The 27,893-nt window shown below is 38.0% G+C and overlaps 2 protein-coding genes across 3 annotated transcripts; one reads left to right on the top strand and one right to left on the bottom strand.

Moving 5' to 3' along the window:
- Positions 1 to 3,825: 3,825 nt before the first annotated feature.
- LOC139974676 (uncharacterized) lies at positions 3,826 to 6,938 on the bottom strand. The gene is made up of 3 exons (XM_071981945.1): positions 6,651 to 6,938; positions 6,319 to 6,409; positions 3,826 to 5,361 (listed from the first exon to the last, which is right to left on the bottom strand). Exons 1-3 carry the CDS (start codon positions 6,780 to 6,782, stop codon positions 4,901 to 4,903), a joined length of 684 nt encoding a protein of 227 aa, XP_071838046.1. The 5' UTR covers positions 6,783 to 6,938; the 3' UTR covers positions 3,826 to 4,900.
- A 2,206-nt stretch (positions 6,939 to 9,144) lies between these two features.
- LOC139974659 (KICSTOR subunit 2-like) lies at positions 9,145 to 27,520 on the top strand. Of its 2 annotated transcripts, XM_071981903.1 has the most exons (11): positions 9,145 to 9,339; positions 11,466 to 11,603; positions 13,634 to 13,803; positions 14,516 to 14,593; positions 15,995 to 16,187; positions 17,435 to 17,533; positions 19,234 to 19,328; positions 19,765 to 19,924; positions 21,316 to 21,408; positions 24,099 to 24,210; positions 26,018 to 27,520. In XM_071981903.1, exons 1-11 carry the CDS (start codon positions 9,211 to 9,213, stop codon positions 26,080 to 26,082), a joined length of 1,332 nt encoding a protein of 443 aa, XP_071838004.1. In that variant the 5' UTR covers positions 9,145 to 9,210; the 3' UTR covers positions 26,083 to 27,520. The 2 variants fall into 2 exon arrangements, with proteins under 2 accessions (XP_071838004.1, XP_071838005.1); XM_071981904.1 differs by lacking the exon at positions 21,316 to 21,408.
- Positions 27,521 to 27,893: the final 373 nt, after the last annotated feature.

The raw sequence follows: 27,893 nt of genomic DNA on the forward strand, positions 1-27,893 counted from the left end.
CACGTACACACTCAGCCTACATATTACTACACTAATATGTCCGTCTTCCGCCTAAAATGACGGAGGATTGTACGTAACATTCTTCGTCTTCGTCTTCGATACGGTGACACATCCGCAAAAAGGGACAATATCTCACCACACACACGTCAAGAGAAAAACTAGTTAAATCAATCAATGACATGTCCCTTTTTTCGTTCTATATTATATGATACCTGAGGATGGCGCTTTTCAATAAGTAAAATAACTTCTTTCCTTTTTCTCAGTTAAAAAAGTGTTAAATTCACCAAATTCACAATAGATGAGGCTTACAACAAATTCTGAAATACAAAAATGCATAGTAAAAGCAACAGCTGCTTGCCGCCAGATCTCGTTTTAAAAGTAGCTGTCTCACAACTAATTTATTCAATTACATGGATTCATCAGTGTGATTTTCATGTTTCATTTACTTCGGTGGTTATATTCATACATTTCGATTGAAGCTATTGGGTATTGTAAAATGTGTTTATAAGATGTACGCGGCTCCTAAAAGTTTCCGTGGTCAATTGCCCAGCGTGAGTTCGGCGAATAGAGCTAGCTGTGCTGCTGAGTGAATACGTATGTGGTACATACACTAAATGCAGATAATTTTGGCTCATACTACTTTTCCATGCTGATATGCACACTGTTGTACACGTTTAAAAGAACGTGGTGCCGCCTAGCGCCTGCCTTAGATGTCGAAGGTCAGATTATTTCCGCGCGTACGTGTGCGTGCGAGAGTGTGTGTATATAACTGTATACAAGCGTTGAAACCAGGAAGTTAAATGTATACGAAACAATACGTCAGGATTTTTGGAAAACGTCATGCAATAAAGTGAAGTGCCGTCCAATTAAATAATAGATTGCAGAACGCTTCCAAGATAGTCCATATGAGTGCAGAAAATACTTTATTACATAGTTTAATGTTCATTAGCTTACTTCAAAATAATATGGAATCTGGTTAAACAGTTCAAATACAAATTGTCGTCTTTCCCGATTATTTGTATGGGCAAAATCGAGGCTTTTGTTTCAAATATGTCGACTTTCGTAGCGTTAGGCATACCGGTGTGTTGTGTTATGGGGTTTCCCCTGCGTAAAGGTGGGGAATCCCAATATGGGTAGGTAATTTCCCTAGCACGCATGTATGCGTTGTATGTAATGATGGCATGCATGCGTTGTGCTAAATGGTACGGTAGTTCAGTTGACAGGATGTGGCATCCTCAACCAGAACTTCGTGGAAAACAAAAATGATAACGCTTAGATGCACAAAGCCGTAATCATATGAGTAGACGAAAACTAATAGGATGGAGTGCGGAGGGCCGGTTAAGAGTAGTGATCTAAGTCGAATGGTCAGTGTTGGAAAACTTTTCCGCAGTTACAACTGTAGGACTGTGAATAGCTAAATTTATATCAGGATTATAACATTTAAATTTACAAATAAATTACTACACTTGTACAGAATCAAAAGCAGTGCTAGAGATAGTATTGCAACTTATTAACATATGTAATGTGAAAATGATCACAATAAACTTAATCGGTGCTCGAGGGGCTGTTTGATGCATAACATCGGTTGTTCACCAACGATTCCGTTAGTTATTGATAAACTTGCTAGACTACATGACATGGTCACGTTCGAATAAAAAGCCGTTTCTCTTGTTTTATAAGGCGTTCACCAATCCTGACATCCAATTACCATATTGACAAACTACGCTTCGGGAAAAAGTGTTAAAGTATTAACCCCCCACCTACACTTCACCTATTCAGTCATACACCAACCCCCCCTAACCCCCTAACCCCCCCCCCCCCCCCCACACACACACACATGCTGGTTGTTCTGCCTACATTCTGTCACTATCGTTGTTTGGCTAACAAGGACAGTTAATGTGACATTAAAGGAGTAGACAAGTTTTCACCGGAAGCTGACTGCTTGCAAGAAACAAAAAGCAGGAATTGTGGTAAGAAATGTTTATACTTTTATTACACCATTATGTATAATATTGTTGTAAACAACTTGGACTAACTGAAATGCCGTCTACAATTTATGGATAAAGCGGTTCCGTTCAATCGGTGAAGGAACTCAATGCCAAAGTTATCAGAAATAATTCATTGGCGTGCACAACTCCGGGTAGACGAGGGTCCACCCCTCTCCCCCCCCCCCCTCCACACACACCTTCCATTTCTTTTCTTACCACTGCTACGGGTGTACACTTCTTTTCAAAGTTCACACAAAAACTCAATAGTATTAGTAACAATACCTTGTGTTTAGAATGTACCACTAGTCGTATTAATATTCTTTTTTTCTGGGGGGTCCCCTAGCTCCCCTCCGACAGTGTATTCGCCCAAGGAGCCACATCCCTCCCATATACTATTCTTCATTCGCCTCTGGTCCATTAAAGCTGCAGCAGTCCCTACCTAAATCAGTCGGGGAGGGGGATTATTCCCCCATCCTTCCCTTCCATTTTTTTTTTATTCCTATGCACGCCACTGGAGACAAGACAATAATCCTGTAAGTCAAGCAAGAAATGTTAAGATCAATAAAAGGTCAAAACCTGTATGAAGGGGGTGGCGGGGAGTGGGGTTACAAAAAATGTGTTGTATTACAATATACTAGAGTCAATTTTAATATAATTGGCTTAATTTAACTATGATGTCGTGCATATGTTATATAAACACGTATAAGCAGACGTATAACATAAACCAAAGCAAATGAAGCAAATTGGTCCATCCCCATGTAGCTTGATAGCTTGTTGCGTTGTCGATATACTGTATCTTTGTGTTGTATTTTGGATGACATAACTCGATTCTAACTTCTTCATCGTTTTTTTTTTGTTTCTTTGTCGAAGGTAATATAACCTTTTTAATTTGAAAGAAAACATAACTATTGTTAACATCATCATCATCATCATCATCATCATCATCATCATCATCATCATCATCATCATCATCATCATCATCATCATCATCATCATCATCATCATCATCATCATCATCATCATCATCATCATCATCATCATCATCATCATCATCATCATCATCATCATCATCATCATCATCATCATCATCATCATCATCATCATCATCATCATCATCATCATCATCATCATTATCATCATTATTATCATTATTATTATTATTATTATTATTATTATTACAGTTTTACCCAACATTAAGCCTTTTGATAGTTCGTTCGAATGCTACATTTGTACTTCTAAGACCGCAGGGAGGGAATTAATGGTGTGTGTGGCGGGGATGGGCGGTGGATGGTCGTGTAGGCAGTGGCGGAGCGTCTATACAGTCAGAGGGGCGGCGGCCCCCCTGACGGACTCAAATGGACTGCTGGCGCCCTTTTCAGCCTTTATATCTGCAAATTAGCAAGGCCCGGAAAGGGTCATATCCGGCGATCTAGGGAGTATCTTTAATCATTTTTTTTTTATACGCTCCGCGCCAACCTGTGGTGGCGCTATGCTTTGATAGTGTCGAAAGCGCCCCTACAGACCATTATCGCCGCCCCCCCCCCCGACCAGTACCCCTAGCTCCGCTACTGCGTGTAGGAAGCTATCATAGGAGGAGGCATCTGAGAAAAAGATATTATATGATTGTATTATGCACCACCCTTCCCTCCCCGTCAGCCCTTTTCTTCATATAAGAACGCCAATAAGTATAAAGTAACGAAAGTAAACGTGCAGTCGTGAACTTTAATTTGGCTTCATCTGTTGAATGGAAAGCATATATATCAAATGAACTGGTAGATCGAGATTAAAACTCGCCATGGAATAAAACTGTAGGTAAAACGTGTACACACGACCCCAACCACAACCCCTGTGCCCCAACCCCACCCCAACCCCTAACTGAGACTCACCAGCAGTAACAGCATTTCTTTTCTCCCATATAATCATAGCAGCAAGTGTGTACCACTCTTATTATTATTCAGTAAATTTTGATTTTAGAAACATGTGCAAGGTGGCGCATGTGATGGATATATGCGGTAACTCCGTGTGCACCTACTTTGCGTATATTCCATTTGATGTAAATAGCATGCAAGCAGTCTCTCTGGCTGCTTTGTTTGAAAGTCAAACTGTATAACCGCTTTCTTTCGAACGTAATATTTAACCCATCCAGTCTCGACGAAACCTGTTGGAATTTATATACAGTGTAAGAAGCGAACGTCATTATTGTTTTCCGAGGCACTAAGTTCACGACTTATTTCACCGATTTACCGATTCGATTCACCGATAATAAAACCCCAGAATTTAAAAGCCATGCGTGAAGTTTGAGAACCCCCCCCCCCCTTGTCCCTTGCTTGTTTTGACTCAAGATATTCGCGAGTCTCATAATGGAGGAATCGGATCAAAACAACTGTGAAATCACATAGGTGAAGGATAAAACTAAACCACAGAGCAAAATCAAAGATATATTCTTAACCTTTGACCTTCTCGAAGTTACCGTATACCATTATGTATTTTACAGGAATTCATTGAACCCTTGAGCTAAGGCTGCTTAGCATGCATCTTTCGTGGCGATTATAAGCTTTAAAAAGTTGTTCCGTTCATGTGTTGTTGTTTTTTTTTACTTCGTAGAATGATGCACGGGTCTGCTTGAATATTCGAAAGGGGAACTGCAAGTTCCATAATTTGTAAGCTTAAACCCCGCCCCCGCCCCTTCCCTCCATCTTCACCCTCCCGACCTAAATAAGTCGCTACTCTGAGGACATTGAATGGTTCAAGGTTTTATATGATAACTGGCAACGGCATGATCAATGGTGAATTCCGTGGTTGATTCATACATGTATGTGCATGCTCCACACTCCGTCCTGCCTGAATTTTGTTTCATCCATTGCCCCTTGAATTCAACCGTCTCCATAGTCGGAGTCTTGGTATAATCTTTTTTATTCCACAGAACCAGCCATTCGTTTTATTTTCCTCGTCAAGGACATCAGCTTATTCTGCAAACTTAACTTATTCATCTCTTCATTTTGTTTGAAGGTTTTATCTATGAAGTCCAATCTCTGTGTTTCTTTTACAAACTCTACGTTCTTCTCGTGCAACTCCTGACAAAGCTCTTCCAGACAATCCAAGTCATGTTTGACCGCCTCTTTGCTTTGGCGTTCTGCGCTTAACGCCTCCTGAAGCTGCGCCTGTTCGAGTTGAAGGCGTATCAGACTCTGATTCAACCCACTCATAGATCGATCGGAAATGAAGGCGCCTTTCTTGTAGTCTCTGATTCGAGATCGAATCTGACTACCTCGGAGGATGGAGCCATTCTCATCTTCCCGAAGTTTGGCGTTTTCTTCCCGGACGGAAACGACTTTACTCTGATACCATCTCTTACGGAAATTCTCGAACGCGTCTGTGAGGGCAGAAAATGCAAATATAAAAAAAATAATAATAAAAAAAAATAAATAATAATAATAAAAAAATAATAATAAAAAAAAAAAATATATATATATATATATATATAATTAATTATAAATAATAATAAATCGTAATGAGTTGGAAAATCAAGAACAGTGAAAACATTTCCAGCCTCTACTGGGATTCGAACTCCGGCCTCCCGCTTTATATGCGGACACCCTAACCACTAGGCTATGGACGCTGATTCGGTACGTCCATAGGTTCGAAACCGGTAAGGAAGGTCATAATTCCACTGTAGTCGTTTGTCACCTGTATAGAACAATACTAGTTCTATTTTTGGTGGCCTATTTTGCCTTATACTCTAGAGAAAATATAGTATATATATATATATATATATATATATATTTGATTCAATCACTTTAAAGTCTTTAAAGAGCAGTCCAGATATTTAGAATATTTGAATGGCGAATATCTTGAAATCAATAATAGCTATAGAATCGTAGTCAGAACTTAAATATTTCTTTTTTTTGTTGGACTATGACATAATAATCAAGACATTCTGTTAACATTCTGCTAACATATCAACATATAAATAGAATCGTAGTCAGAACTTAAATATTTCTTTTTTGTTGGACTATGACATAATAATCAAGACATTCTGTTAACATTCTGCTAACATATCAACATATAAATAGAATCGTAGTCAGAACTTAAATATTTCTTTTTTGTTGGACTATGACATAATAATCAAGACATTCTGTTAACATTCTGCTAACATATCAACATATAAATGCGCTGATGATAACAGTATGCATGTAAGTAGTCAACTTCCATATGACAACAACAATATCTGCCCAAAAGCTAAAACAAAGTTTCTCTCAGAGCTTTATATGTATATAATAGTTAGCCAACCAAAAAAAAAAAAATCAATAATGTCGTTTGATGACATTACCTTTATCTTTTAGAAACTCTACAATCTCTTCCTTCGTTGGCTTAAAGAGATATCCAGATTTTGCCCGATGATGGAAATCAGCCACGGAAAGCTGTAAGTTTTAAGAGGTGTTATTCATTCAAGTTATATATATATATATTTATATAGGCTGTAATGAAGTCATGAACATCAGCGTATATATCCTCATGAAGGATAAAACTACTGAATCATAAAGCGAAGTTAAAAAAAAATCGAGAGATATCGCGTCATTACCGCTAACCTGGTATACTAAAAGAACATTTCAATACTGGCTATTAATTCATATGGGATTTTGTGAACCTTCGGTCCCTTACCGTTTGACCATTCCATTTGATACTTTGAACACCTATCTGTTTCACCAATTCCACGCCTTCGTCGAGTATTCTTTCTAAGTTATCCAGTTCCGTGTAATCGCAGATTTGCGGATATTCTATGGCAAGTTCCATGACGGTTACCTTCGCTGAGGAGATTAGTTTATATTTATCTTTTTTGCCGAGATGTTTATTTGGTCAGAAAAATGTAGTTTCTTCTATTTCGATATGTGACCTTATAAAATTAATTCTTCAGCAAACTTTCACAGTCCGTCTTCTCATCCGTAAATACTTTCTTTTCAAAATTGTTTCCGTCATAGAGCGCGCGGGCGTTATTGTAGACTATAGAAGACGCTGCCATAAATAGACGCCACAACGTATCTAGTTTCAGTTAGTGGTAAAGCGTATACGTGGCGATGTGCGCATATCATAGAAATTGATAAATACATTCCTAATCAATCTCTATGGCGCATATACATTAGAGGTTTGCCTATTGTTTGCGCTACGCGGCACTACAGCGTAAAGATATGCATAATGTTCCACTGTGTAGAGTTTAATTCATGGCTACTCTGTATAGACTGGTGTTCTGTGTGCGTATTAGCATGAACCATGGAGCTGAAATAAGTCTCTGCGAGTTCGCAACACACAGCACACGTACATGATCACAGATTTGAAAGAATGCAGTCCTGACGCATTATCAGGTTGTACAAAAACGGGAATGCAGTGCCTGATGGCCCAATTGTTTGCCAAGAATTATTTAATTACAAGTGTACACCATACAAAACAAAAAAGCGGTGTAAATAGGCTCATACTAACAGTGGGGGAAAAATCAGTTTGAGTATGTGAGCGACGTTGGAATAATCTTGCGTGCTTTGAACAAGCTCGCAAACACTCTGTCTAGATCTACTTTGTGACAAATGGAGAATCTCTAAACGCAAAATCAAACGCGTCAATTTCGAATTCTCAATTTTTAATAAAATCATTCAAGATGTATCCACTAGCCCGTTTTTCGCATCGAATATTAATTACGTATACGCAGATGTCTTTTCTTGCTCACCCTTAGTATATTCTGCCCATTCTTTCAGTATTAACGTATGTCGTAAATCATAGCTCCCAACTCTTGAGAAGGCAAATGCTGGTCCATGCTACGAATCGCCGTCCTGGGGGAGGGGTATAAGGGGAGGTGGTGCCCCCTCCCCTTTTGATTTTTTTTTAATCCTGGTGATGCCTACATGTAAAATGGTGGCACTTAAAAGGCTTTTGTCACCCAAAATTTTCTGAGAAATTTGCATTTTTTTGTGTGTAACATCAATATATTGAATAGTAGGTGATAATTCATTCTTTCCCGTGGCATGAAAATGTTCGCTGCTCGCCCCAATGAAAAGAAATATAGGCTAATTTGAGGTTCAAATGATGCTGTAAAGGAGGTTTTATACTCTATTATTGTATCTCTTTTCAGGTCAATCAGAATATACATGCAATAGAATCGGTTCAGAGTCAAACCCAAATGTCAAAAATTGAAACAACATTCCATGACAAATGAGAAACATCATCCATAATTCACTCCCAACCCAGACTTGGTTGTTGTTATCATATAAAAACATTAATTCTCGAGTTCTTTTGCCATAAATTATCCATTTATACACTGTAGGATGATATAATTACTTCGTCGAAATTATTCCAGTATGCAGTATGTACAGGTGTTGGTAGACTCCGACCATGAGACTCAAGGAGTTAATTGCCACCAGTGTGATCCTTTAATATTAACAATTTCGAAGAAGCAATAAACCTTGCGCAAGATCGTGATACGTGGCGGAGGTTAATCACTGAGCATGTCGGATAGACGAGACTCAACTTACTACTACTACTAGTGTGATCCTTTTTGTATATAGTAGCCAGCTGCTAAAAGACAGTCTGTTTTGCGTGGGATGAATGCTAAAGTAATGATGGTTGCTAAGTCAAAATTTGATGCAATTTTTTTCTATGTATACTTGACAATTACAATGCGGGTTTTTTGGACGCTTGCTCGGGTCAGCGGGTTTGGGTGTTAGAATGCGGGTACAACCCGCGAAATGCGTGTCAGTCGGGAGCTCTATGTAAATGTTGCACTCCCAGTGGTCAAATTTGCATGAAACACATGAACCGTTAACCGTTTATCGAAAGCCCCGAAAACGAGGATTTTCAAACAAAACTTGTACTAGTTGATAATCCGTCTTTATCCAAATTTTTCAACCGAAAAAAAAGGATGTTCAAACAACTTGGATTTTCGGTCGGAAACCAGGTTTTCCCCCTATAAACAGGTTTTTCAATTGATAATCCAAGTTTATCGGCGTGTAGCCTGGAAGTTATCAGTTGAGATCGAGGTGTAGCTTTATTTTATTGTTTTAATTGAAAATCCAGGTTTAATCGATCGAGAAACCCGGAATGATGAATTTGGAGTTTTGAATCGAGAAATGTTCAATTGTGTGGTATTTGGCTTCCCATAAAGCCTGTCCAATACATTACTAAATCATGCAAGTTAGTGAGAGTTTGGCACCTTGGAAGTTGGAATCGAAGATGTCAAATGGCCTCTGCACAAGGGGCCAGCTTGAAGGAAGGAGGCTCAAGCACATGTAAAGCTGAAGAAACATTCATTGAAGATTGCATTAGGCCCTTCATTCTTTTCAACTTTGACAGAGTGAAGGAACTATCGGTAGGGTCTGGAGTTTGCCTACTCTCTTGTCGCACAAACCTAGGCTAGCCTAACGTTTAGATTAGGATAGGCAAGGCAGGTAGCATTCGCCCATTAAAAGCCCCATTGACTTACACACTAACTCACAAAAGTAATGTGGTCTCTAAGTCTAGATAGAAAATCTAACTAGCTAAATGCTACCCATCACTGGATAGCTGACAAGTTGAATATTCTTGTCATCATCAATTTTCCGTATCATGACCTTGTCATTTTTGCTATCAGAGCCTGAAGTTTTCGTCAATTGTAAACAGACATCTTCACTCAGTAGTAAACCATTTTTGTACGCTGCCCCTGCGAGGCCTGACTGGGTCTAAAATTGCCTCAATTGAACTTAGTTTTGCACCACATGTACTTCCATTCATGCAAGACACAAAAAACCAGAATCTGATTGATAACATATCCAATTCCAAACAGATGTTCTTCCACTGCTTTTGGCACTTTTCCTGAAGGAGAACATTCAGGTAGACTCCATAGGAGTAGGCTATGCCACCAGCAATGTCTATAGCTTAGGCTATGGTATTAGTACTACAAGTTATAGTAGAAGTTATGGGAAAATTTGATCAGAGTTATGGGAAAATTTGATCAGAGTTTCATTCTAAATCTTTGCGTATTCGTAATATCATACCATGACAAACAGATAATGTTTCCTATATTTCTAGTGCCATTCTGCCATAGTAACAACCGCCATACCTTTCCGCCATAGGCTTTGATTTTTTCCGCCATGGCAGGAAGGATCGAAACCTATGGCGGAAAGACCTGTACATTTTAGGAATGGATTTTACAATGGTGTACAGGGACAGGGATGTATTGTTGAAACTTTCTTTGAATCGCGTGGAAGGATAGGTACACAGTGGAACGCACTCCCACCTGATCTAAAATCAGCACCAAACACCGCCTCCTTCAAGTTAATGCTGGGAAGTCAGCAGCACCATTAGCCAACTTGGAGGACTGCACGTCAACAGCCACATCAGTGGCGATTTGTGCAGTATTACACCAAGACCAAGACCAGTCATCATATGTGACGGTTCACTGGATAGACACAAGATTGGGGAATTGATACATACTGTAGTCTTTAATGTACAGGTTGATTGAATAGTTTTAATGTAAGTTAGTAAGAGTTGATACACTGTCTTCAAATATATAATAGTTGGTTGAATAAATTAGGCTGATTGTTTATTAAAAAGATCGATTCTGATTGTAGATATAAAAGACCGTTTTGTAGATTTTGCAGGCCTAGATAGAGTGAAGCGAATTAAATTTTTCTGTGAATTTCTTCGTTCCCAAGCCAATGCTAATCACACATACAACCATGAACCAACCCATCAATCTGTTACATTATATTTCTAACCTACATACTAACGTTACTCCTACCCACAACAACGTGCTTTTTCTGCCATACAAAAAGTGGATGACACTTTTTCTATGGCAGAAAAAGCACATTCTCTATTGCATTAGATCGATTCAGATTTTCTTCTGAAAATTGTTATCTGGACCCTGGTAATGGTATGGTAAAAGATTTAGAACAAACTACTGACGTTAGGCTACAGTATGTAACCACTAAGAATGACTGAACAGTGCAAAGAAAAAAATTAGTGGCTTGTTCAGTTTGCCTAGGAATATAAAATTTGGTTGTTTTCCAGCCCATAAGGGTATTTCAATCTCTAAAACTGAAATTTTTACCATTAACTTTCTTTTGACATTGAAGTTTGTGTCATTATGTGTAGCCAGTGTATTTGGCCAAAAGTTCTGTGCATGTGTACCGAAATGGCCATACTAAATCATAGTAATCTAACGGTTATAAAGCTCTTGGGTTATTGGCTACAGTTTTTGGTCTGACTGAATCACGTTATATCACCTATTTTCAGTCATTTGATCAAATATTGGCTGATATGTGACTTTGAATTTTGGTTTATCATTACCATCACAAGCAATAATGTGTCAGTTTCTGGTTTACATGTGACATTGCATATTTGGTTACTTTTTGTAACAGTATTCTTCTGTAATATCATCATTTGATGATATTTCCTCCTACATGTATTGTCTATTATATATTAACTATAAATTTACACTTTCCTCTTCCTTTTCAGGACAGGGATAAGATGACCAAAATTTCCAATGCACCCTTATTGATCTCCCTTCTCAATGTCATTAACTATCTGGCTATTGCTGAGAAAAGTTACCTTGCTCTTACATTTCTAGAACAGAAATGGTTTGTAAGGAGGGAAGTAAGTCTCTAAGCTAAAAACAAAATGTTCTTACGACTAAATTATACAGCAGCATCCATCCAGTGGATAAAAAAGTCTATCAGAATTGTCTTCAATTTTGAGGACGTTAAAAAGTATCTCCCTGTTTACTATATTTAGTCCTCCAGATTATTTACCAAGTAATGACGTACAGTGTTAAAAGTTGACAATTCACAGTGAGCAAAAATGCTTTCAGAATGGCAATAAACTGCTTATTGAAGAGAGACACTATAAGAGACCATTATTAGACTTTCTCACATATTTTAGAACAATGCTGATGACCATGGATTAATAGTCAGATGATCAGATCTGTATGAATGATTGTGTATTGACTATGTGATGACTGTGTAATGACTATGTAATGACTATGGAATGGCTATGGAATGACTTGATAACTATGGAATGACTCTGAAATGACTCTTGATGACTATGGAATGACCATGGAATGACCATGGAATGACACTTAATGACTATTGAATGACTCTGAAATGACTCTTAATGACTATGGAAAGACTCTGTAATGACTATGGAATGACACTTTATGACTATGTAATGACCATGGAATGACTCTTGATGACTATGTAATGACTATGGAATGACTCTTTATTGACTATGGAATGACTCTTATTGACTATGGAATGACTCTGTAATGACTATGGAATGACAATTTATTACTATGTAATGACCATGGAATGACTCTTGATGACTATGTAATGACTATGGAATGACTCTGTAATGACTATGGAATGACTATGGAATGACTCTTTATTGACTATGGAATGACTCTTTATTGACTATGTAATGACTATGGAATGACTCTTAATGACTATGGAATGACTCTGAAATGACTCTTAATGGCTATGGAATGACTATGGAATGACTCTTAATGACTATGGAATGACCATGGAATGACTATGGAATGACTCTTAATGACTATGGAGCTACTATGGAATGACTATGGAATGACTCTTAATGACTATGGAATGACTATGGAATGACTCTTAATGGCTATGGAATGACTATGGAATGACTCTTAATGACTATGGAATGACTCTTAATGACTATGGAATGACTATGGAATGACTCTTAATGACTATGGAATGACTCTAATGACTATGGAATGACTATGGAATGACTCTGAAATGACTCTTATAATGGCTATGGAATGACTATGGAATGACTCTTAATGACTATGGAATGACCATGGAATGACTATGGAATGACTCTTAATGACTATGGAATGACTTTGGAATGACACTTAATGACTATGGAATGACCATGAAATGACTCTTAATGACTATGGAATGACTCTTAATGACTATGAAATGACCATGGACTGACTCTGTAATGACTCTTAATGACCATGAAATGACTCTTAATGACTATGGAATGACTCTTAATGACTATGGAATGACAATGAATGACTATGGAATGACTCTGTAGTGACTCTTAATGACTATGGAATGACTCTGACTCTTAATAACTCTTAATGACTATATAATGACTATGGAATGACTATGGAATGACCATGGAATGACTATGGAATGACAATGGAATGACTATGGAATATTAAAGGTGACACATGACACAATGTTCTACATCTGTGATTAGTCAATGCCTGGTCAACTCACTACCTTGAATCAGCATGATATAACAATTCACTGTCTGCTGCCAATGGTACTTTCATGATATCATTTACTCACTGAAACCACACAGTGCCATAAATTTGTATTCTACTGTATTGCATATAAACATTATTGCATGATGTAAATGTGACCATGTTTTTTGTTTTTGAAAAAAAATTAAGTTGTTGATTCGATTAACTTAAAAACTACAGTATGGTACCTTCCTATCCTTCACTGTGTGATGAAAAGTATTGTTAAATATTGACTTATGTTTTGACAAAATGGTACAGTCTGTAAAAAATTTGGAGGGAAAGGAAGTATAAGAATATATCTTTAAAAGGCATCTTTTAAATCTTTCTTTCATGGGTGTTCTTCTTTCGCTTGCAGTCAGGGAAGGGAATCTATACACAAGCAAGCTCAGAGCTGCAGAAGATAGAACAAAGGAGTAAGCCTCATCTTCTCCAAGCACCGAGACAGGACGGCCTGGAATATTTGGTCTCACACATAGCAGAACAACTGGCTCAGTTTGTCAAAGCTCGACAAGAAATGATGGATTTGTATCCTTAACGTAAAGATAACAGGAGAAATGTATATGTATATTGCTTGGGGGCTGACTGACAAAAGTAGGACAAACTTAGGCATGTGTGTGATGAAAGAGGGGAGGGGGTGGGGGGGGGTGCTGGGCAGTTTGGGGGTTGGGGAGGGAGTTTACAAGGGTAATAACATTGTTTGAATACATCTGAAAGAATTGATCCGAGGGCAAATGATCCACTATAGACAATGCCAACCAAGAAATGTGCACAGTATAGATGCTACAAATTTTTAACAAATGGTGGGGGTTAGGGGTGGGGGTGGTCTTGGAAGGGTTTGCCCGATGGAAGCATTTTGATTTAGTGTGGATTTATTTAATAGAGAAGTTGTAGTTACACCTGCAGCCCTTCATTTCAGTTTAATAATTATTTAACAGTTCCGTTTTGTAACCGACATTCTGGCAGTTACTGGACAACTTTGTTTTTATGAATAATTACAGTTCGTGGTTCCTAAATTCCTACTAAATATTGTGTTATTTTACCTCTTATGGTCTTTGCTTGTATTAAATTTATGATGGTCATTTAAATCTTGTTTTGGATGTTTTGGACTACACTCCCTGCATTTTGATGTCACACATATCATTAAATGTTTATTTCTTAAATTTAGTTGTTTGTCTCTGTCAAATGATGAATTTCAGTCTATCATTTTCTTGATCGATAACAAAAAATATTGCAACAGTTACATGAAGCTGTGTAATCCGAAAGTCGAGACGGATTACTCCGAAATGTCAACAATACTGGACACCATATGCGAAAGGTTAGATAACATTTAACCAGCGCTATGTCTGAAAGGATAAACTTAAATGGTGGCATTAGGGAAGCAATGAAACCTAGCATCTGGAAGGTAGTGGGTTTGATCCCTGGCCAAGGTTAAGGTGGGGTTTCATCCCAGGAGAAATCCATGGTCTTCCCCTATCTGAAACCATCTTCCACATTGGACAAAAAAAAACCCCAAAAGACTTACAAGCCTCTCTGGTTGTTTCATGCCCAGATAAGATACTGCTGGTATCAGCAATAAACAGTTAAGTACTATTTTATGGTCATTTTGATTCATTTTTCCATATAAAGATGGTTTAAAGCAGGTGATTTATTTGTATTGAAAGCCCGAACATGTTCATGATGAATATGCATGAGTTCTTAAATATGTCATGAATTTCTTGCATCAGTGTTGCACTGTCAAGATGTTTAAGCCCTTGCAGAGAGTATGTCACCAGGTTGTTAACGAGCATAGTTGAGAGAGTATGCCTACAACATTGTCATAGCAGGTGTTACAAAATAGATCAGCAGATATGCTAGAAATTCAAAATATGGTCACCTGTAGTCAAACTATCACCTAGTTTCAAGCTAGAGGTTGTCACAGGAAATATTCAATGGTCTGTTTTGAATCTCCTCAATGCAGGAGCATATCTCATGTGTAATGGCTGGTTCATATTCCAATACATATCAGAGTGATAGATGTAAATGAAGCGAATATGGTGAAAACAATATGGTGAGAGCATGCCATGAAGATGTCTACTTACAATATATATTGTTTACATCTATCACCCCTAACATATATCAAGGAGGGTGAACAGGCGTTTATATCTCTTTGCCTTCTTGTTAATGGACGTAAAGGAGTTAATTCGGTGGATACCAGCTTATTGTTAAGCAGGAATTTTGACCAAAAACTTGGCAAAATAGGATAGAGACCAAAAGAAAAGTTTGCAAGATTAGGAAAAATATGATCGCTGGAAAGCTTGCATTCGGTTTGTGTTGTTCTTTGACATGAAAATACTGAAATATTATTGATCAATTAACTTACTGGTCAGACTCTGGAGGTCAGAGGTTATCACCTTTTAATGCCAAATAGATGCAAATGATTGTGACCACCTTAGTTGGTAGAGAAATCTCCAGGGAGTGCTCCCTTGCCCCTCCCCCTCCCCCCTTGCCAAAAAGAAAATAGATTCTTTCATAGAAGATGGTGATATAAAAATCTAAAAAAACCTAATAGTAATTGAAAAGTAATAACCAGATTTGCAGTCCAAGGCGTTTGGCATCCCAGTCCTGTCATATTTCTGAGTCCACGTCCACGCTCCTGGCATTCAAAGTCCCGAGCCATAAGTAACTAAAAATAATTCTCTTTACCTGAAATTTCTTGTGTCTTTGTTTTTGTTTTCAGATATAAAAACAGTTTTCACCATCCTCTTCTAGCTCCTCTGAAGAATTCTTGGACTCTGGAAACGGACATTATTCTTTCGCTCCTTCAAGCCAGGACTGCGATGAGTCATTGGCATTTCTTGCCGTCTCTTCTGAGATTACACGACGCACACACGAAGCTGGAGGTCTGGGGTTCTCCATTTAAGGCTAAAGAGGTTATATATTTACATTATCAGTAGATAGATAGATATTTATTCAGCCAATCGTATAAAAATACAATAAAATTGGTTGATAACAAGAGCTCAAAACATTACAAATTGTAAACAACATATAAGACGAAAAATAATGTACATAGATATGAAAACGTGCTATAAAATGTACACAAATATGAAAATGTACTCACAATATAAAGATGAACAAAAATATAAAATGTACCTACAAAATATTAAAGTGTACAAAAATACATAAATGCCCTCATATCCAATATAAAGTCTACAAAGTATGTAATTGTACATAAAATATTAAAATATTGGAGTATAAAATTATTTAACGGTTTTGATGCGCATTGAATATCTTCACAGCAGAAGGATAAAAACTGTCAGTAAATCTTTTAGAACCCCTAAAAGTATGCATTCTTTTGCCTGAGAGCAGGAACTTGAAATAATCAGTTGCTGGGTGGTAATCATCATTCAATATATTTTCAAAATAAAATAAAACTGTTAGCAAACTGCTTATCCACTAGAGAGCCTGTGTAATAGAATGTGTAAAATTAAGTTGGCCTGACGTTTCGATCCTAGCAGGATCTTCTTCAGAGGCTAAATGACAAGTAACAGTACAGAAGGGACAAAAACATGCACAGAGTACAGACAGGTTAATGAGCACTGTGCTCATTAACCTGTTTGTACTCTGTGCGTGTTTTTGTCCCTTCTGTACTGTTACTTGTCATTTAGCCTCTGAAGAAGATCCTGCTAGGATCGAAACGTCAGGCCAACTTACTTTTACACAATATATTTTCAACACGTTTTAATGTTTGCTCCTGGTAGAGTGAGTGAAGGGACGGTAGGCCTGTGCCAATGAGGCGCTCCGCGTTTCTTATGACAGATTTTTGTGTGTTTTGTACATTAGGTGAAATGACTGAATATTATTTGGAAGAAGTCTCTCTGGGGGCAAGGACCTAGGGGGGGGGGTGTGAGGAAGAACTGATTTTCAGCAAGACAAAGATAGTTTTGTACAGACTATATATCATCACAAACTGGTCAGAGGCTTCCAAAGAAAATCAAATTATGTTATATATTTATAAATATTGAAAATAAAAAATTTCATAGTAATAATTTGTTTTAAGTAAGTGTAAATCATTTGAATAATTACATTAAATAATTATATGATGATGTAATGAGTTAAATTGTTCACTAGATTTCATACAAATGATTTACAATTTTCTCCTTTTTTCCCCTCTCATCAGCCAAAGAAGAAGCTCTCGGCTTACGTCTCCGTCAAGAATAACGTGATCCCATCATTAATGTGTTGGTTGATGAGGTTCTACCTCGCCCTTATATCAAAGGTACACTTACATTTAAAAACATAGATCTTGTAAGAATGCATTTTGTGTCTGTCTGTTTTCTGACTTCATATAAAAGGCGAAGAGCCCGAAGGTTCAATCTCAATGACGAACTAAGATGAACACATACTGTAGAAATACAGGTTCAACAGACAAGACCGAAGATATTTACGCTTATTGGAACAATGAACAAGAGAAAGAAGCTGCTTGTAGATGGCCTGCTGGGGCTTAAAAGAATAGTCCAGGTCAAAATTTCATTTTGATACATGTTAAAGAGGAACATAATCTAAGCATTCTGGTGAAATTTGCATTCAATTCCTATATACTGTTTTTGAGATATTGACAGTTGAAGTTGCCAACTTTCTTACCAAAAGTGAACTTGGAGCAAACAGGTGTGATGTCATTGTTGCACATTAATAAATAATGTTTTGTTTTCCTTTAAAATTTATGTCTAATTTTAAACTCGACAATTGGATGCATCCATGATGTTAATGGACCATAGGTATTGGTATTTTATAAACTTCACATCCCCTTAAGACAAAACTAGTAACCCTATCCAATCCAAGGTCAAATCAATAGACTGAAAAATACAGAAAAACAAACATTATTTGTCAGTGTGCAACATTGACATCACACCTGTTTGCTTCAAGTTCACTTTTGGTAGAATATCAGATAACTTCAACTGTCAATATCTCAAAAACTGTACATAGATATTGAATGCAAATTTCACGAGAATGCTTAGATTATGTTCCTCTTTAACATATCAAAACGACATTTTGACCTGGACTATTCTTTTAAATGGTTGTAGGCTGGTTGTGGATGGCCTGCTGGATCTTAATGGTTGCAGTCCGAGTTAAGCTGTGCAGTATAATTAAAAAGGAAGAGTTTGTCATAGTTATTGCTCTATGTGATGACTGACTTAGCCAAACAGCTAAGAAAAATCTTATTCCACGTGGGAGATATCACAGTTTTTGTGTTTCTTCACACACAAGGCTGAAGGCTTGATCAAGTCTAAATATGACATCCACGACCCACATGTAGCGCTCCATTGTTCTTACGTTTTTCTTTGAATTGTTCCAATGTTTAATTTCCTGTAACGGAGATGGGTATTTTTGCAAATGCTGAATGAACAATGTTGAAGTCCTTAACATGATAGCAACGATTTCAGTGTGGCCTTGAAAATGCGAAAAGAATAACGAGTAACAGGTTTCAACTCCATACAGCACTGTGACATCACAGATTTCCAAAATGGCAGCCCTCAGACGCCGGCATTCAAACTCGGACATATTCCAAACAGAGGCAGATTTATTTTTCTTTTAGCTGATTGGGAGAGTTGATCTTCACAAAGATCTCTGTCACATAAGCAGACGATGCCGGGTCTCTCCTTTAAGCTATGTAGTATAGATTCTCGGGCAAGTTTCATGGTACAGACTCACGCTTGAAAGCTATTTATCTTGCACGTACCAGTGGGAATACTACTTGTACGCTTGCTGATAGATTTGGTGAAGTCAAGCAGCTCAGGGCGGTTTTTGTTCGACCCAGTCTAAATTGCCATCTAGGGTCGTTAGAACGCCTGCCTGCCATGTACTATTAAATGAAGGCATCAATTCCAGAAATCATGGTCACTTCACATACAGTCAGTCGATATCGAGCAATTAATATTTGTTAACGTCTTTTCATTGCCGTTTTCTCATTTCTGACAGTTCAGCTTCTACTTTCATGAAACTTTGAGCAAGCAATCACCTCCGGCAGACATCAAGTCACACTTATCCAATCTATCCATGGACTACTACAGCAAGTAAGTCTCTGACTTGTATATTTGGTCAATATATATATATTATCTTTGATTACGGAGCTTCTTGGTGGAGGAATGGGATGGGGGGGAGAGGGGGAGTAACACAAATGTCAAGAAGGGAATTTTTGCTGAAAGATTATAATGCTCCATTTACTGTAAAAATGATTTATATATATATATATATATATATAAAAACATATTAATGCAATCACCTGTAGCCATCTGACAATACCCGTAATAATACTACATATTAATCTGTATTAATCATGTCATAACTTGAAACCGTCTGTAATATCATCTATAAACCTGCCAATATATGTTAATCATAGATACGTAAAATCAGTCATTACCCGTAATCATATGTAACCATGAATGTCTTCATTATCATGTTTGCAGTCTTACGCACATTCCCTTACCTTGACTCTCTCCCTCTCTCCAGGGTGGTCACATTCCAAAAGAAGACGGATGCAAATTACATCATCCTGGTGTTCGATACTCACGGTTCACAGTACACGGGACATGGGTATCACTTTCCTGTCGGGTTTACAGAACCTCCCACAGGCTTGGACAGTTTTCCAGCCGTGTTTTCCTATCCAAGGGTAAGAACTGATGCTTTGGCCATGTACTTCATTGAAAGAGACAACTGTTTCATTTGAATACCTTCTATTTTATATACTTATCAATTTGTCCAAATTTCCATTTTTAATATTTGTTTTTTTTTTTCAAATGCAGTGATCTTGTTGTTGTCTGCAGTAAGTGGTTATGGAAAGCTGTGTGTGCAATCCTTAGAACATTGGCGGGCACTCTGTTTGGAACTGTTTGGCTATGTTTATAGTACTATTACTTTCCTGTATGTTGGCCACCCACACTGCTTGACTGTGGTTATGGAAGGCTGTGTGTGCAATCCTTAGAACATTGGCGGGCACTCTGTTTGGAACTGTTTGGCTATGTTTATAGTACTATTACTTTCCTGTATGTTGGCCACCCACACTGCTTGACTGTGGTTATGGAAGGCTGTGTGTGCAATCCTTAGAACATTGGCGGGCACTCTGTTTGGAACTGTTTGGCTATGTTTATAGTACTATTACTTTCCTGTATGTTGGCCACCCACACTGCTTGACTGACTGACACTCTGACTGAACTCGACCGTCCTGTCCTATATATTGATAGTCGTAAAGATCCCATTGTCTAACAACAGACCTCCCCCTGCACACCGCACCACTGATAAGTACACACAAGTGACACAACGACTGAATTCAGTCAATGTCCAGGGCTCGTTGAGGTCACATGCAAACTTATTTTCCAGTGCTTGGTTACTTTTGTTGGGACTGGACTGTCTTCATTGTGAACCCTGGCACTTTCGACTCCCAGTCGGAGCCAAACGCTGCAGGTTCAGTTTCTCCTGACTGAGGTCGACGTGACCTTAAAGAATCGATCGGTTGTAGTCTTAATTACAAGCACACTGTCTGAGGCTTCAGAAGCAGATTCATAATTCCATGATACGTTCGTGTTGTGGTAGCTTGAAGATTCATAATTACAACCACATGTTCCTGTTGTAGTAGCTTGAAGATTCATAATTCCAACAACACGTTCCTGTTGTAGTACCTTGAAGATTCATAATTCCAACGACACGTTCCTGTTGTAGTACCTTGAAGATTCATAATTCCAACGACACGTTCCTGTTGTAGTAGCTTGAAGATTCATAATTTCAATGATACGTTCCTGTTGTAGTAGCTTGAAGATTCATAATTCCAATGACAAGTTCTTGTTGTTGAAGCTTGAAGATTCATAATTCCAACAACACGTTTCTGACATGTGATACATACACAAAGGCTGTATTGCATGTATCAATTTCATTCCATTTCCATTCACCTGTGTTGATATTTGTTCTCCATGTATCATGTTTGTTGACAATAATTTGTATCAAGTAAAAGGGAGGCCACACTTGACACGACTTGACTATGGGTTCATCTCTCTTCCATCTCTGTAGGATAAACCAATTCACCTTTGGCCTAACGTTGTGATGCTTCTCAGTGAATCTTCAGGCGGAAATGTCGAACGACCGACTTATTGCTACGATATGGTGAGTTGTTCTTGGGTGCGAGGATATCCCGATCTGTGGTTGGATCAACGTTAAGGTTGAGTCAAGTCGTTGCACAGACTCAGGAGGGTTGTACCTGGAAGTTGAGTTACTTCCTGTTTGGATTCTAGTGACTCAAGTCATTAATCATTTCAACATTGGTTTTGTTACATTAAAAAACATTAAAAGCCATTACAAATGAAAAGTGTTTGAAAAGTCAGTTACTCATTTTAGCACTATATTACAAAAGAAAGTAGGTCGGTGGCATATTCTATCCGGAGAAAGGTGATACAGTCATCTCGGCCAGGGGTTGGCCAGGGGGGTTGGCCAGGGGGGTTGGCCAGGGTTTGTAAAGTCAGAACGGTTGCCCCTTCCTTTTACTAGGAAGAAAGTGCTGTTGAATGGTACCAACATGAAAATGACCATATTAGATTTGAAGTAAAGAGCTTCATCTAAATGTAACATCAGATAAAGGACATTGATACTGTTGACAATTTGCCTTTCTGGGCTTAAATTGGAATGATGACTCAGCAGGGGCGGCGATCTGTTTCAAATATTGGGGGGGACATTTGCTTGGGTGCAGGCGAATTACTATCTAAGCGGAGCGCCACCATTGGTTGGCGCGCAGCGTACAAGAAAATTTTTGGTTTTGATAGCCCCCCAGATCACCGGAAATGGCACTTCTCGGGCTTGAAAATGACCAACCAGATATACACTTTTGCCTGAGAACCAAGCTTTTCCCAATAGTTTATTTCATTCATTCATAACCTTTTTCAAGATTGTCACCAGTCACACATCATGTTCGACCTCATCGCATCTCCTGTGGATCATTGTTTTTGTAGGTAATTCTACGTAACGCCCCACAATACCCGTCAGCCACACTTTTCAAGGTTTTAAGCCTATTATTTGTTCAGAATTTGAATAATAAATTCACTTCAAAACATACCCATAATGTTGCACAAAATGTCATCTAGGGACAACCAATATAGAAAAACCCCCTTCAACCCCTAACAGACCGGTCAAAATTGCACGATTAGAGGGAAGTATGATGAAGAATGTTGGTCAAGGAATTTTCGAAAATTCAGACACAGTTAATTTATTGGCGTACAAATATTAAAACCTCTTATAACGGCTACTATAAAACTTCGACATCATAAACAAAATACCAAAAATATGCTCGAGGGGGGGGGGGGCGGTCTCCACCCTTCGGCCCCCCCCGGCTACGTGCCTGCGGTTAGAAATCTTGTAGGAAACTGGCCAAATGGAAACCTTGTGAACCCATATCGATGTGGATCATATGCGTGATTGTACGTACTTACACTCATACACAAGATATGTAGGGCCTACAGACATGATAATAATCATGAGTGACAACATGCTATACGGTCACAGGTCACAGAAACGACACGAAGAGTCATTCACCTCATGCATGATATTAGTTACCATTAGATACTACCGTATATTCCCCACCTAAAATATTGGGGGACATGTCCCCCCCCCCATGATCGCCGCCCATGTATACATATATATATATATATATTTATATATATATATATATATATATATATATATATATATATATATATATATATATTAAATATGGTTGCTACAGCCCTATTTTCCTTTTTCATCGGTAAATCAAATTCCATTACGGTTGCGGTCCGTCTAGCTATTCATTTCGAAAAAAAAGTAAAAACTACTTTCGGTCAGATATAGTAACAAATTGTGACACGGTTGGACAGGCGCCTTGCAAGGGATTTGCCAAGGGAGGGGCGAAGCTTGTAGGCAAACTATCTAAGCGTAGCGCCACCATAAGTTGGCGCGAAGCGCGAAAGAAAAATTTGGCCGAAAATGCCTCCCAGATCGTTGGAAATGGCACTTCCCAGGCCTTGTAAGTTGCATCTAAGCATTTTCTATTTTGAAATTACTAGCAATATCAAAAAAAAAAATGTGCAAAAAAAACTTTGCCACGAAATATTGGGGGGGATATTAGATACTATATCCCCCCCACCTAAAATATTGGGGGGGACATGTCCCCCCCGTCCCCCCCATGATCGCCGCCCATGTGACTCAGAAGGTATAATTATCATGGAGAGAGTTACTCCATTGTATTTGTATTTATCACGGTTATGCCGTATGTCAGAAATATCTGGACACTTTGAAATGCTCCTATGAAGGGAACATATCCTGGGGGGGGGGGGGGAATACCTGGATGTTTGGTAAACCAAGTGCTACTGTCTGGCTGGCCGGCCGGCCCCTGGATGAGCGCTTTGCTGTTTACGATATCGTGTGGTATTAGATATAATTGTCAATTGACCTTGCATCAATTTCGTTTGCAACAGAAACTGGAAATAATTGCATATGTGGACTTTTGATCTGTGACAACTTCTTCTGCACTGACTGAAGTGAAAGTCAAGTATGCTACACAGAGTATGTGACTGTTTATCTCGATAACGTTTATTAAGTCTATAAAATTACTCTAGTGAAGGCTCTTATACATCGACATTATTGAAGTTGACAACTATCAACTTAAGATTTGTAAAGGAAAAGAAGAAGAAAAAGCGGGAAGAAATGGGTCCTGGATGACATAGTGTTTCCTAGGGCCCGACCAGCTCCTCCACGCTACTGAATGCATCAAGCACCCCTTCTTTATTAAATTTTTATGTTTGTTCTCATTTTTTACCCCCTCCCAGCAACAACAGATCACATATTTCATCATCAAGGTGGACATCAAAATGAGCCTGCTTCTCGTCTTTGAAGCCAAGAAGTCAGAAAAGGACACGAACATCAGTAACTTCCTGCAAGGTACGGAAATAAAATTAAAGAACCGTTCCTCAATGGGCTAACGCTCCACAGTTGTCGAGATCTCGTGATATTGGAAGCCCATTTTGGAAAGCACAAAATCCCCGGGGAATGCAAGCACTGCAGAGATGATACCAGTGCCAGTTTTGATGGAAAGTTTACGAGTAGTAGTTTATAGGGAAACTATTGGAAGAAAATCTTTAAAGATCTGAAAATTAGTTTGAAACGTTAACTTGTCTGAAGACCGATCGGATCTGCTTATTCTCTCAGCCGTCAAGTAATTCTGATCAAGAATTGAAGTTTGTGACGATGTTTTGACAATTTTCAGCGTATAAGGGGATGCAAACTTGGACTGTTTAGGTCACAGCCAGTGACACGGATTGATACACAGAGGGAAGTGAACTGAATGGGGGCAAGAAGGGTGGGTGATTGGTCTTGTTCGTGGACCAGTGTTTATAGTCTGTAGCTACTGGTGTGTCTTCAGATTCATATGTTTAGAAAATTTTAAAAAATTAGAAAAGAAATAAAATAACAACAAATACCTCTAGAAAGCTTGCAAGAACTTCATAAACAAATGGATCAGACTTCATGAGTGTAAGGAAATGCATTGCTTTAATGAAGGTCAAAGGGCACTTGAGATTAACATAGTTCAAAGTCTTACCAGCTCATACATACAATAAACTTCAAAAGTAAACCATGTATGAAATTTACACTTAATTTGAAGTGTGTGGAGGTCAAAGGTCCTTTGAGGGGTCAAAACTTCAAATGTTGAGTGCACTGTTACAGTGAATGTTATCATATCAAACTTGTGGTCAATTTGATTCAGTTTGGCATTCTATACAAATGCATGTGTTTAGCAGAAACAGTTGGCAAATTGATTGCTTTCTATTTTCTTGATCTTAAAATGCGCTTTTGACTCTTACACTACACACATTCCAAGGTCAGTTAAGAAATTTTTGTATGTAATAATACAGTGTTTTTTTTATATATTTTTTAAAATATAATTCTCCATGTATCTTCCATATTTCGTTATAAGGGGGGGGGGGGGGAAGGTTGGTTGGTGGCTAGCCGGCAGAATCCTTTGAGAGCAGTAACCCAACCAGGGCTTGAACCGAGCCAATCAGGAATCTCCAATCACTGATGGAGCTACCAATTACACCATTTTGGTTCCCAATTAATAAAATTTGTTTCTTACCTTTATACTTCCACCTGTTCCAAAGAACAGAAAATTAAAAGGCTCTAGTTGGGCTTGAACCGGAGACTTGGAGCTTGTCTGACTCTTTGTTACAGATCACTAACCACTGCGCCACTTGAACTTTTGAGAAATAATGCTCGTTTGTAATATTTAAACTTCAGAATGGAAGGGTGAAAAGGGCAGAAAATTAAAATGCTCTGGTTGGACTTGAACCGGAGATATGGAGCTTGTCTGACTCTTTCTGTTCCAGGGCACTAACCACTGCGCCACTTGACACGTTTCTAAGTAATGCTTGTTTCTAATATTTAAATTTGAGGATAGAAAGGTGAAAAGAGCAGAAAATCAAAATGTTCTAGTTGGACTTGAACTGGAGACTTGGGGCTTGTCTTTCCTTTTTTTCATGGTTTCCTTCATTTTTCAACGACGACAAATTTTTTGATTAATTAACTTAGATTTATCAAGAAAAGAGCTCTTTAATTTTTTTTCTTTTTAGCAGTTTTTAACATGGTCTATGTCACCATAGGGGAAATTGTTAATGAAAACGTATCATGAATGTGAAGGCTGTGAAACTTTTAGTCTGTTTCTTTAGCCTTTGTTTCTTTGGTCCTCTTGCAGATATGGCTTCCTGTCTCAGAGGAACAAGGCTTTTATCTAATTTGAGGCAGGGTTCGAAGAATTGATGAAGAAGACTACCGACCAGTCCGGGGAAAATGTGCATCTAGTTTTTGAGGCAGGGTTTGTTGAACGACCGACGTCGGAGGGAATTTTTTTGACCGTCTGCGGACCAGTTTGAAAGACCGACGTAGAAGAAAGTGTTCCATCTAGTTCAATGGAGATCTGAAAGAACCTCATAGAGTTAGATCTAGTATTCTAGTCTGTGAGGCAGGGTGAAGAACTAATTTAAGGTTTGAAGAATTGGCCTTGAATGTAGTGTTTTGGCTTATTATGGTTGATAAAGTTTTAAGAGCTGATATTAAAAGGGTTTCTTATTTAGCTTCAGACGAGAGTTTCCCTTTCCGAGAGATGGCTGTAAAACGGTGGGAGTGACAGAGGATGAGATTGCAAGTAGTTTAACAATCGATGTGGAAGAATGGTGTAGAGTTTAACCTGCATCTACTTGTTGGCAGGGATAAGAACTCATTTTTGGCAAGTTTTGCCTTTCCAAGAAGGGGTTTTGAAGAATGAATGAATGAAGAAATTTTTTAAGTAGCATAAGAAATGGGGGAAAGAATTGCTGATGGAGAGAATATAGTCTCTGATTTAGTTTAATGCAGATTGTAAGAGAACTAAAGAGAGTTTTTACTGTCAGAGAAAATGTTTGAATTTGAGTTAGGAGGGATTTCATCTACCGTGATTGCTGGAAGAACTGTTTAGTGGACACACCTAAACAGACACACAGAACTCATTCTTGTGAAGATTTTTGCTGCTCAGTCTGAAAAAGGATTTAGAAGAGAAATAGTAGTTTGATATTTATCCATTTCTTTTAAGAAATAAAGAGCGTGGTCTTGTTCAAGAGTATCAGCATTAAAGTTAATAAATTAAATATGTCCAAAAGTCAATGGATTGAAATTATCGTACTGAACTGAGGTGACCCTTGACCCATTCTGCCCAAAACTTCAAAGGAGAAAGGTTAAAAGAAATAGGAAAATTATTGGGCTATTAAAGAGAACCTAGTTCCAGATTTCTCCTTTAAACAGATCTAACCATTTCTCTGACCAGCCTCCTTCTTTTGAGTAAATGCTCAGGATTGAGGAAGCGGGGAATGTTATCATAATAAAGGCAAGTTCTATTTTTGTAAGAAAATATTCATTAATAAAATAATGAAATGTATACAGCTTTTCCCCTTTTTCATAATATTTTCTTTTTATTTCTTTCAATCAATTTATGTTTTCATGTGATACAAGCACTTGTTGCCTACAGGAAGACACAAAATCTATTCTTGTTTTCTCCTTTAGAAACTAAAATAACAGATATAACTACTATCAGTCCAGTCTACAGAAATTAAACAATGAAACTTAAATTGAGAAAACAAGAAATTGTTAGTTGAAGAATGAAATATTGTCAGGCAATTAAACATCCAAGACATATCAATCTTTTCTAATTTAGGACACAGCTCATTGATTTTCCTGTTTCAAACAGCAAGTAGCTAGGGCCTACATCTCAGCCAGTTTGTTTAATATACGTAGCTGAAAGGACTTATTTTCTTAAATTAATTACGAAAGTATAACAAACAACGGCTTAAAATTAACCAAGGCCTGGGCTTCAAAGAACACATCAAATGAGTATCAGGATAGCATTCTATACCTTCCTACATCTTAAAGAATATTATCAGCAACAAACGAACAAAAACACTTTTAGTAAAGTAGTCATCGTGAATGTTCAATATTTCATCAGCCAACCTGGTTGTTTTAATTATAGTAGTACTGAATAGCTGGGCATAACTTTCTCAAAGTAAAGCTTCTCTTCATAAATATAGCAACGTACCCTTGCA

This window comes from Apostichopus japonicus, chromosome 10 (genome assembly GCF_037975245.1).
Source record: "Apostichopus japonicus isolate 1M-3 chromosome 10, ASM3797524v1, whole genome shotgun sequence".
Classification (NCBI taxonomy): domain Eukaryota; kingdom Metazoa; phylum Echinodermata; class Holothuroidea; order Aspidochirotida; family Stichopodidae; genus Apostichopus; species Apostichopus japonicus.